Source organism: Tupaia chinensis, unplaced genomic scaffold (genome assembly GCF_000334495.1).
Source record: "Tupaia chinensis unplaced genomic scaffold, TupChi_1.0 Scaffold000235_1, whole genome shotgun sequence".
NCBI lineage: Eukaryota > Metazoa > Chordata > Mammalia > Scandentia > Tupaiidae > Tupaia > Tupaia belangeri.
The window spans coordinates 5,211,555-5,223,829 of record NW_006159713.1 but is presented as its reverse complement, the minus strand read 5'-3'; the positions used below and the strand labels follow the sequence as shown (position 1 = coordinate 5,223,829).

Here is a 12,275-nt window from a genome sequence, read left to right as displayed (position 1 = left end):
AAAAGCCACTGCGGGGAGAAAGGGCTCCGGCAGGGACACCTTCTGGAATAGAATCTCGGGACAGCTTTTGACCCGGAAGGAGCATAGCCCCTTCTAGGCAGGTCAGGAGGGTGACAGAGCGGTGTCCCTCCTGGTCACACCTGGGCCAGCCAGGAATGTGAAAGCTGAGCTCAGCATGGCCCTGACCACTGGTCTACAACCACTTGTCTTCTGCCAGTGGTCTGAGGGTCTCACTTGTCTCTCTGTCTCGGGACAGGGCGTGGAAAAGACAGCCCAGCCGGTGGTGACGAGGACTCCGGTGGCCGTAGTACAGCTCGCCCATCCCTAGCTCAGTGCAGAGCCCTCAGCGTGGACTGGGCTGGCTCTGGGAGCCCACACCGGCTCTACCTGTCCGTGCAGGTAAGTGTTGGGCCTTCAGTGATGGGGCCTGCCTTATGCCTCTTCGCCAAGCTCCTCACGGAGGAGCATCCACCATGAGCAAGCATGGACGAAGAAGTTCGCCTTAATAAGTTATCTCGGGGGAAATCTCACAGGAAGTGACAGGGGTGTCTCAGCCACACCCTGGCTCAGGTGTTAGAGTGGGCCTTTGCTGAGATGAGCAGAGCCCAGAGAAGGTCCTGGGGATGCAGGCAGGTTTGGGGTAGCTGTTCATTCCCACTCGGGCATACGCGTCTTGTATTTCCTTGTGTGAAGTGAGATTCCAAATCTAGTTTTCCCCTGCAGTTATTACCGAGGGTCTTTTAAAAGACAAGTTTTGCATAAATATGCACGTTTGACTGTAGAAATGATCCGTACTGACAGCAGTACTCATGGTGATCATGGCTACTCTTTACTGAACACCGATTTTGCGCCAGGCCTTATGTATGTCTTACACATCTTTATAGTAGTCTCAGAACACAGCGACTGTTTTATCTGTAGAGTTTTATAGATGAGGCCACAGAGGCTCAGAGAGGTTAAGTAATTAGCTGCTGGTCTTGCAGTGAGCTGGGACCTGAACCGTGAATTCACACAGGGCAGAGATGCAGTCCTTAGAAACAGAACGCATGCAGTCTTCTGTCTTTGAGAAGTCTACTATTATGTATTTGCAGTTAATTCATTTATCTTTCCTATACACTTCATTCTATTTATATGTTTTTTATTATTTACTTGTACATGTTATTCTGTGACTGGCTCTTTCCCGCAACAGTAAGTCTTGTGGATCTCTTTCTGCTTGCCGGTTTAAAATAACACCTCATTATTTTAAACGGCTGCATAATATTCCACGTAAGGGTTTATCATAAATGATTACCTTACTGATCCTCTGAATTCCTCTGGTTGCAGTGAGCTCTTTTTTTTTTTTTTTAAGGTTTTGTTCATTTGTTTTTGTTTTTGTTTTGCCATAGGATATATGTGCTCGCTGGAGCGAGACAGAGACAGACAGTAAGAGGGAAAGTGAGAAATCACCACCCAGGGTAGATGGCCACACCGCAGGCCCTTCTTCTCCATTCTCTTGGGATTTGGAGAATGTGTGCACATGCACCTGGCATGACTTTCAGGCTGCCAGGTCCGGGACTTGAACTAAAGTTGGCCACGTGGGAGTCCAGCACCTTAAACACCACTCTACCTGCTGGCCCACAGTGAGCTCTTAAACAAATACCTGTGTATTCACGCAGCTGCATCTTTGCGTATTTTCAAGGCAGCCCCCGCACCGCCTGATTTTATTTCATGCATTCATTCCTCAGATAGGAATGAAGTGCTTACTGGGTGCCATTGCTGGCTAGGTGTAGGGATGCAATGAAAAAGAGGAATGAATGAGATCATCCAGCAGGGGTATCGGAGATGAACTCTGTGATCAGCAGTGTATGACTATAATCCAGGCAAGGGCCGTAAACATGGTGGCAAACGATGAAGTACAAGCATTATGTGGGGGTGTTGTCAAGGCCCTCCCCCCAAGAAAGGCTGTGCACGGGACCAGCCTCCAGTCCCTCATCCTGTCCAGATGTCCACACGCACAGATCCGGCCTTTTCTGGAAGCTAGTTTTGCACAGAAGGAATGTGTGCAAATGGTGGGCAGGCCGAAGTGTGGGAAGTACACAGAACATCCGTATTAGTGCAGAAGAAAGTCTGGGGCCACCTGGGTCCCGAACCCCTGATCTGAAACTGGGCCCCGTGCTCTAGGCTGCCTCAGGGGACAAGCTTATGTTTCCTGGTGTTTCTCAGCCCTTCCAATGTGGTTCATTTGAAAAGCAAACCGAAGGGTCATTCTTTGATCTGTAAGGTCTGGTGAGAGAACAGTTAAAGAAACCAGAGAAGCCGTCCGTGCTCCGACTCGAGCAGTTAAATTGGAAGGCAGTGGTCAGAAACCCGCAGCCTCAAGCTGGGTGGTGACTCTGTGCTTGAGTTTTGATTATGGGGTGTTGGGTTGTGGTTGCAGCTGAGTCCTGGGGTCAGCAAATCTCCTGAGAATCTCTGAAAGGCTTCCACGCTCATGTCCTCTGGGTCCCCATGATGCTCTATTACACCTGTAAGTGCTTCCATATGTGGAGGTGGGGCCAAAGTGGGTCCCGAGTACAGTGAGGGGACCCAGTGAGCTTAGTGAACCCCGCCTCTTGTCTGGCAGTTCAAACCTGAAACTCCCAACCCCCAGGGGGCCTGCCTGTCCTTCCCGTGGCTTGGCCGACAAGCTAGAAATAGTGTAACCTTTGCTCTGGTCAGCAAACGGAAACTTCCAGCTGCTGCCGTTGCCACCGCCGCTGACACGCCTGCTCACGATGTTGTGGCATTTTGGTCAAAGGGTGGGGACAAGATCAAATTGGCGGGAATTTTTATAAATACAAGAGATGTGGTCACCCTCCCTTGTGAATTAGAAAGTGGGACAAGAGCTGGGAGTGAGGAGGGCATTGAACAAATGGGCCTGCCCATGTCGCTGTTCCCTTCGCACATCTATTGGTGTACTAATTATCAAAGTAAAACCGAGAAGATTTCAGAAATACTGTCATGATCATGGTGACCTTGTAGCCAGCTCTTACCTGCTGCCAGACAGCTTCCGGTGTTCTGCTCCAGTTAGCTCAGTTACTCTTCCCGCCAGCTCTGAGAGGTGGAGCTGTTAGCATCATTATTTTAAGAATGAAGAAGATGCAGCTTCAGTGAAGGTAATTAACCTGCCCACAGTCACAGAGCCTGCTTGAGGCAGAGCTGGGCTTCACAGGTAGGCTTTGCCCACTCAAGATAGCCTTTTTTTTTTTTTTTTTTCACTATAGGGCACATGTACTGACCAGAGAAAGAGACAGAGAGCAAGAGAGAGAGAGAAAGTGAAAAAGCACCCCCTGGGGGGATGGCATGCCATAACCCCTTCCATTCTTCTCTAGTGATTTTGGACACACATGCACATGCACCTGGCGTGTTTTTTCAAGCTGCTGGGTCTAGAACTTGAACCACGGGTTTGGCCATGTGGGATCCAGTGCCTTAACCACTATGCCACCTGCTGGCCCCTAGACTGACTTTTTTTTTTTTTTTTTGAGAGGTTTTTGCTATAGGGCACATGTGCTCACCAGAAAGACAGAGAGAGACAGAGACAGAAAGTGAGAAATCACCCCCGGGGGGATGGCCACACTGCAGTCCCTTCTCCTCTATTCTCTTCTCAAGATCTTGGGCATGCATGCACATGTGTGAGTTTAAACCACCAGGTCCAGGACTCAAACTGCGTTCGACTACATGGGAGTCTAGCAACATAGCCATTACGCTAACTGCTGGTCCCTAGACTAATCTTTCTGTTTTTGGAGAAGTTTTTGCTATAGGGCACGTGCGCTCACCAGACAGACAGAGACAAAGAGACAGAAAGCGAGAAATCACCCCCCGGGGGGGGATGATCATGCCGCAATCCCTTCTCCTCCATTCTCCTCTTGGGATCTTGGGCACGCATGCACATGCGCCCAGCATGAGTTTTAAGCCAGCAGGTCTGGGACGCGAACTGCGGTCGACTACATGGGAGTCCAGCAACATAGCCATTACGCTAACTACTGGTCCCTAGACTGATCATTTTTAAGAACATAACATTCGTCTTTTTTTTTTGGACTACAGAGAGCATAAACACACACAAAAACTTGCCTGCCTTCTCTCTTCCCAGATAAGCTCTCTTAGTGTCAACAAAACAAAACAAAACAAAACACTGTAGAAGGCTAAAAACGCAACTGCCAGAAAAGTTCAAAGTAGAATATGAGGCCACTTCCTTTTGCCTCTTCCCATAGCCTCTTGGTTGTGAAGTTTCTTTTCATTTCCAGAAAGTTCAAACCATGCTTTTTCTCCTCTTGGCCACAGCACCATCACTCCAGCCTCCCAGAGGGAGCCTCTGTCTGTATATTTCTCTAGGCTTTTTTCTGTGCCTCTTCTGTTATATTGTCATCAAACGGCATCATGCTTTGCATGTGGTTTTGCTGCTTACCTGGACGTCTTTCTTTCTGCTTGAGCTGCCGGTGATTCTCAGGATGAAACTCCTCCTTCTGCCTCTCCTCTCTCTCTTCCTGTCTGGTCACTGGCTAGCTCCACCTTGGACCTCTTTGCCCCTATTCCTCCTGAGCCAAGAGAGGTCCTGCAGCCCCTGGGCAGCCACGTCGGGGCTGGCGGTAGGAGAGTGAAGAAGGCAGAGCCACGGCCCTTCCCTGCTCAGATGGGTGTGTGCAGCCTTTTTGGCCATCCTGGGGTGGGGACTGTGTGCCTGAGGGTGGGGGCAGCTGACATCCTGGGGGGTGTTGCCCTGTGATTGACGTGAGTGTGGTGGGCTGGATCGTTACCTGTGAATGATGGGGCTTGTGGGCCCAAAGTGGGCAGGTGTTGGGGACTTGCACCCTGCAGAGCCTGTGGGGATGGCTGAGTGAGCTTCACGTGAAGACTTGCAGTGCTTGGGAACTTCCTGGCTGGTGCAGGACCAGCAGCTGAGGTGGCCAGGAGGATGTACCACCACTGTCTTGCTATGGGTCTGGGCAAGTCATCTTCCAGCCTTTTGTGGTCCCTGTACACACAGTGATGGACTGGTCCTCTCCAGCTGCAGGGATGTACCATCCTCAGGGTTGAGGGGGACCCTCTCCAGGGCAGTCCCTTCACGTGAGGATTCTGGTTGTGTCTTGGCAGCAGGCCCTGCAGGACAAGGGGTGCAAGAGCAAGAGTCAGGGGACCAAAGAAGAGAAGCTCCTGAAGAGGCAGGCGCCGGCCCCCAGGCAGGACCGGGAGGCCCAGGACGCTGGTGGTGCCATGAATGTAGAGAAAACAGGTAAAGGAGGTTTGCCCACCGACCCGGAACGCCCAGCTCAGCTAGTGCAGGAGGGGTGGCTCCTGTGCAGTCTAAGCTGTACCCACACCCCATCTTCCTTTGCTGGAGGTGGCCCTGCCTGACACAGAACCCGGCCACCCCAGCCTGCCTCTCCTGGATTTGGATTTGGGGACAGGGATGTGTCTGTCACCTCCTTCTCCCACACCACCCTCTTCCTAGTGCCACCAGGGCCTCACCCAGCGATAAGAGGCCTTGGCGAGTGTGGGCTGGGTTGAATTTCCCTGTTTTTTGTCTTTCCCAGCTCCATGTCAAAAGCAGGGCGCAGGTGGCAGCCTCCCAGACGCCACCACCTGCAGAGAGAGGCCTGGCTTCCTCCCTGCAGAGTGGGCTCTTGGGTCCAGAGGCTCCTAGAACAGGGCTTTGATTCTACTGTCTTGGGCGAGGCCGAGAGATTGTCTGGAAGAGTCTCCTGGCCCTCTGTGGTCTCACATTCAGGCTGGGCTTCCCCCACAGTAACCCTGAGCCCCTCGATTGAGCATCCTCCAGGAACCCTAGGGAAGGCCAAGAGTATGAGGAAAACGGAGCTGGTCTTTCCATTTCTCTCCTTCCATTGTCGCCAAAAGGTTAATCTGTGTGTCTGAACTTGCCGTGTGGTGGAAGGAGCCACTCCCTTCTCTGAGGCTGTACCAGAGCCGTGTGCCTGTCTGGCCCAGGGACACCTGTGCTCGGCAGTGGGGGTTGGGGTCTGGCTGGGAGGGGCAGCCAGACAGGCTTTGGAAGAGGGTGCCTTCCAGCTCATTGGGTGGGCTTCTTCCTTGGGAGCCAAGGTACCGTGGAAAGAAGGCCAAGCCCAGAGAGGAGTGAGAACTGACTGTGCCCGGGCCCAGGGCCGAATCCGCAGCCTCCACGTCCCGAGTCCCCGTGAGGGCCAGTGCCCCTCAGCTTCTCTCCTGCTGAGTGGTGCAGCCTTATCTGCACAAGGGCCCTGTTCCATCCCTTGTCCTCATGCTCATGTGCCCCTTCAATCTCACTTTGGCCTCCCTCTTCCTCAGGCCTCCCTTAGCTTCTCCGAGATCTTTCTTTTCTGTTCTCTTGTCCCTTTGTCCCCACCCCGCCCCCAAGTGCTGTCCTAGCCCTGTCAGCTTCCTGGAACTGGTACATACACCGTGCTCAGGTCAGGGTGAGCCCCACTGGGGGTGGGACCCTCCGGGCTTCAGAGCCTCCGCAATATGAGCAACCTTCCTGGTGACAAGGGCTCACGGATGTGTCTTTCCAGTGCTGTGGTCCAGCGGTAACAGCAATACCTCTCGGTGGCCTTTTAGACCCGGCACGAGGTCCAGTGCCTTCCCTACCACAGCACAGCAGTCTGCCTGGGGCTGAGGGCCATGTGGTCACATGCTGCTGGACCAGCCCCGTGTGCAGGCCTGGAAGCATCCGTCGGACCTCCCTCTCTCTAGAACAGATTGCAGAGTTCCAGCCAGCTCTGTGTGATATGCATGCTGTGTCACGTGCGGGCCACACAGCCAGGGTCACCAGCCAGCCAGAGACTGCCCTGCCCAGAGGGGTTGGGAGGGTGGAAGGGAAGAAGGGAAGAGTGCATGTGGGCGTGCAAGTGTGTGTGTGTCTCTCGGGGCAGGGCCGAGATGTCCCCGCCTACCCGCAGGCCTCTCCCAGTCCAGCCTACACCAGGCTGCGAATCCAGGAAAGCCCAGGAGCCCTGGGTCTCCAAGGTGGGGAGGTGGGGGCTCTCTGGGCAGCAGGTGTCCCCTCTGCACTCTTCGCTCTTGGACACTTGGCCAGGCCCCACGCGGACTGCCTGAGGGAAGGAGGCACATGTCCCTGCCCTCGCTGTCTCCTCTGCTCCAGGCTGCCCCCCTGAGCACCTAGCAAGCTCCCCCTCTGCAGATGGGCTGATCATGGTGCCCTGGAAGCAAACTGTGACAAGCAGCCCAGGCCCCACTGGCGGGTCACAGGCCCCAATTCTGTGCCTTTGTCCGTCTGTCTGTTTCTCTCCCACTCCTGCACTCCTGGTGACAGGACAGTGGGAGGTGGAGTGAGGAGGAAGACTTAGGCCGAGGCACTCCCCAGCCCAGTATCTGCCACCCTGTGCCTGCATGGTCTCTGTGCTGTTTCCCCAAGGTGAGAGCAGATGGCAGCCTTGGAGCTGGCCTGGCTAGTCCTGCCCATGTGCTGGTATGGCTCTGTGTTCTGGTCTGGCTGTCCCTCTGCACCGCGCTGTACACAAGCGGCCACTTTCTGCAGGGGCAGACTGGGGAGCCCCTTTCCTCTCTTTGCTCTTTTAAAATAAATAAATAAATAAAACACTTCTGCTGTAGCGTGCGTGGACTCACTGGAGTCAGAGGCAGAGAGAGAAGGAAAGTGAGAAATCACCCTCTGGTGGGATGACCACACCTCTATCCCTTCTCCTCCATGCTCCTCTTAGGATTTTGAGCATGCACGCACATGCATCTGGCATGTTTTTCTAGCTGCCGGTAGGGATTCAAACCATGCAGTTGGCCATGGGGTATGCAGCTGCCATTATCTCCACACCATCTGCTGGCCCTCTTCAGTGTTCAAGGTTTAAAGAAATCATGTTCTTCCAAGAATATGTGTTGGGGGTGAGAAGCCACAGTTCCTTGCAGGCTGGCTGTGGAGTGGGGGAGCCCAGCAGACCTAGGACACAAGAAGGGAGGGGAGTATTCAGTGTACGATGCTTTCTTAAGTCTTGCTCCAGGCAGTTCCATCACCCAAAAGCTGCTGGCTGAGGTGGCTCTCTCTGATGGGCCCTGGAGGCCCCTGGCCAATCTGAACAGCTGCCAGGCCCAGCCCTGGTCCAGTTCCTCCACCCCATCCCATCCTGATGCTCTGCCCTGCCATGCGGGTCCCTGTCCCCCACCAGCGTGGGCCCTCTGCTGCCCTGCTCATCAGCCGCTACTTTGCTCGTAGGTGGGCGGCTCTTTGGCAGCGGGAGGTGCTCGAGCCTGTCAGGGCCGCCAAGTGCGGCCCCCGTGGTGCATAGGATGGTGGAGGCCATGGCCCAGCTCCAGGAGGAGAAAGCCCAGCTCCAGGAGGAGCTGGCCATCCTACGGGAGAGGCCTGGCCATCCTACGGGAGAGGCTGGCCCTCCGCGACAGTGACCAGCAAGCCACATCCACCCAGCTGCAGAACCAGGTACCTGGGGAGGCTGGGAGAGACAGAGGCCACTGCCTGTTGTGGAGCAGACTGAAGGACATTACCCGAGGCACCTGGTCACCCTAGGCCACTAATAAAGCAGACAGGATCTCCTGGCTCAGGAAAATGCTACAAGGTGAGGTAGCAAGGATCAGAGGCTGGGCCTCCCATCCCAGAGCACCTCTTCCCCCAGTTACAGGGGCCGGGACCTATGCCTCTAGGAAGGGATGTACCTACGAGTGGAACAGGAAGGTGCAGGGGGCCTCCTGCCCTGAGTCTTGTGCTGAGCCCACCCATCTTCTGTGGGCTGGGCAGCCTGAGAACCCCCTGCTGTGGGCCACCCCACAGGAGGATGGTAGGAAGTGAGAGCTTGATTTCTTGTGAAAGGCAGAGCTGGTGTGTGTGTGTGTGTGTGTGTGTGTGTGTGTGTGTGTGTGTGTCTGTGTCTGTCTGTCTGTCTAGGAGAGGCTCTAGAAGCCAGGGAGAGTGGGCTCCATCATTGACTGGCCACTGGCCTCAGCTGTGTGTGAGGCTGCTCCACTCTCTTCTCCTTCCCCTCTCCATGCAGGTCCCAGGCCCCTTTCCTGGCCTCAGCACCTCACTTCCATCTTCAGCGTGGCTGGGTCTGAGCCCCTTTCACTTCCCCAAGGTCCCCATCCCTGTCTGACACATCATCCCCACATGCTTCTGGTGCCCTGGGTGTTCTGCGTCGGCCATCATGTCCCTGAGCTCTGGACCCAATGTGCTCTGTAGACAGCCTTGCCCTGGTGAGGTCCCTTCTCTGTCTTATGAGCTCCAAAGAGTTTAGCCCGACCTGTGGGCCATCTGCTTGGTGTGTCGTTGCTGGTGCTGTCATTTGTTCACAGTCCCAGGGGACAGCAGAGTCTTGGCATTTTCTAGATGTGGCATTTCTTCCAGCCTATAAAGGCAGCCTCTTCTTGAGGACCTTGTCCTGCCCACCTGCACTTGCTGAATGGGATGGGCCTCTTGGAGGCATCCTGGTACTCGTGGCTCCCTATTATCCACTCACCCCATTGCTTCCCTGTCTCTGGCCTGCCCGCCCTCTAACTGAGGGCTCGCCATGGCCAGCTCTGTCTCCTTGTGGCCTGCCGTGTGCCTGCCTGCCTTGCCCACGTGTTTGCACTCTTTGTACCGGACACTGAGGCAGCAGCTGGAGACACCCAGGTGACAGGCAAGCTCTTGCCCTTGTGGTGACTCTACCCATTTGCTCCATGTGTGCACATCATGTGGGGAGAGTGACAAGGGCTCTGCAGGAGAGGCACATGCAGGGCTTGTATGAGTGGCCACGAGAGCATGTATAAGGGGGCTTTGACTCTGTCATTGTAGAAGACAGAGACAGCCTCCCTGAGAAGGCAGTGCTAGAGCTGAGATCTGGCACAGAGCAGAGGGAAGTGCATTCTGACCTGAGGGAACAGCCAGTGCAAAGGGCCTGTGGCAGCAGGAGTGTGGCTGCAGATGCTGCACCAGGGACTGGTCTGGGCCCAGCCCGCAGGGCACATGTGTGGCCTGAACTTAGCAGCAGCTCGGCCTTTCCTGGCCTTCTGCAGTGTGGGCTGTCCAGGCACTTTATTTTGCAAACAAGGTTTTTTCTCAAGAGCTTTATTGAGACATAACTCACACACCATAAAATTCATCCCTTTGAGGTGCACAGTTCCATGGTTGTAAATATATTAGGATGGTGAGGTACCCATCACCACTGTCTAAGCTGTCAACATTTTCATCACCCCCAAAGTGTCTGAACTGACACTTTTCTTGTGAGAGCACGCCAGTCTGCTGTTTACATAGATTCACCTTTTCTGAACATTTCAAAATCAAAACATGTAGCCTCTTAAGACTATCTTTTTAAAGAATGATTTGTTTAATTGTATTTATTATTATTATTATTGTTATTATTATTATTTTTAAATTTGCTATAGTGCACATGTGTTCACCAGAGAGAGAGAAAGCAAGCCACCTGGCCCCAGCCTCTTAAAACTTTAAACAAAAAATGTAAAACACATTTTCCTTTGTTTCACAAATCTACATACATTTTTAAGAAGGGAAGTTGAGGGTGAAACATCCCAGCCTTTTCAGTATTGTTAGGCCCAGATCTCCAGCCTCATTTCAGAGAGCCCCTCAGCCCATCTAACTCCTAGGATGATTTCAGCATTCAGAATAGCCCCTGGTCTTTGCTCAAGTTTTGTCCTTGAACTTTTTGGCTGCCAGATCTTTTCTGGAACTTTCTCAGGGGATTCCTCTGAGCTCCAGGTCTCTGAGCTGCTCTCTAGAGGGCTCCACGCTGTGAAGACGTGGTCAAGCATGTGAGCCTTGAGCTGGGTTCAAACCAACTTGACACTCCTCGTTAGCTATGTGACCTTGGCTGGTTCATTGCCACTCTGCCCCTCAACTTCCTCATCTGTAAAGTGGACGTAACAACAGTAATGACAGTACCTGGATGAGATGCTCTCCAGGGAGAACTGGGGTTGCCGCTACCACCACCATCATCGCGGGGAGCAGCTGGATCAGGAGTCTGGGGGCAGGATTCTAGTCTGGCTGTGTCACTGGCTACCTATGCAGCTGTAGGAGGCCATTTCCTCTCCGAGCCTTCATCTCCCAGCCTCCCACCTGGGGCTCATAAATGTTGCCTTGTGATTATTGGGTGGATCCATGGTGGGAGTGGATGGAAAAAGGGAGGGTAGACGGTTAGGTACCTGTGCGTGCTCCTGCGTGCTCTTGGCTGTCAGCTTCATGGCAGTTTGACACAGACTCTGGCTTTGATATTCTGAACATGGTTTCTCTAAGGAAAACCTACCATGGGGCGGGTGGGGAACACCCTGCCTCACTTTCATGGTGACTTCTTCCTAACGTAGTCCAGATTCACCTTCTGACTGTGGCTGCTCTGTCACATTGCTGCTCCTGGAAGACCATGGAGCCGAGTGGTTAAGAATAAGGGCTCTGCAAGGCTCCATCAGACCCAAGTTCTAATCCTAGGTCCATGGCTTAGTGGTCATGTGACCTCAAGCAAGTTACTTAGGCAAGGCTTAACCTCTTAGAACCTTGGTTTTTCTTCCTGTAAAATGGGAGTAGTGAGGGTCAGTGAGGGTGCCATGGTGGTTAAGGTGGCTGGATCCCACATAGCTGAGTACATACTTCGAGTCTAGGACCTAGCAGCTTGAAAAACACACCAGGTGCATGTGTGTGCCCAAATCCTCAAAGGAGAAATGGAGGAGAAGGGACTTCAACATGGCCGTCTCAGGGTACTTTCTCAGTTTCCCTCTCTTTCTCTGTGTCTGTCTCTGTGTTTCTCTCTTTCCAGTAAGTATACATGCCCTCTAGCAAATCTATCAAAAAAATGGGAGTAATGATAGTACCTACTTCCTGGTTGGGGAGAGTCAAAGTGATCTTATGAAACCTCTGCCCTATTTTGCCAGAAGCCTAGACTTGTAGGGACTGCTGGAGTTTTTTCAGGCTTCTTTGTGGCCATGTGTCAGATGGGCCATGTGTGTTTACTGGGAGCACTAGGGTCAAAGATCTGCAGTCCTTGGGCACCCAGCTGACCCACTGGTCTTGGTCTGGTACCCAAGAAAGTCTATGGCTCAGGACGATCCTCCCTGACATTGGCACAATAGCCCCTCGCCTTGTCCTGATAGCTTTGAGCTCCCCCTTCTTCTTGTGGCCATCCTTAGCCATGGCCTCAAGGTTCCTGAGTTGATTCTGCACCTCGAGGAAAAAAAAAAAAAAGATAGGAACTTTAAAAATTGCCCTCAGAAACCACAGACTGGAAAACTATATTTGCCCTCAAATGTGTGTTGTTTAGCCTTTTTTTTTCCTTTTACCATTAAAAAAAAAAAAAAAAAGT

At 53.1% G+C, this 12,275-nt stretch overlaps 1 protein-coding gene across 1 annotated transcript in view; it reads left to right on the top strand.

Annotated features, from left to right (window-relative positions):
* Positions 1 to 250: 250 nt before the first annotated feature.
* KIFC3 (kinesin family member C3) overlaps positions 251 to 12,275 on the top strand; it is a 32,300-nt gene continuing 20,275 nt past the window's right edge. Inside the window, 4 exon segments of the mRNA XM_006172149.3 lie at positions 251 to 399; positions 5,107 to 5,245; positions 8,192 to 8,340; positions 8,342 to 8,416. Coding sequence (XP_006172211.1) covers positions 5,227 to 5,245; positions 8,192 to 8,340; positions 8,342 to 8,416 — 243 coding nt within the window. The 5' untranslated portion in view covers positions 251 to 399; positions 5,107 to 5,226.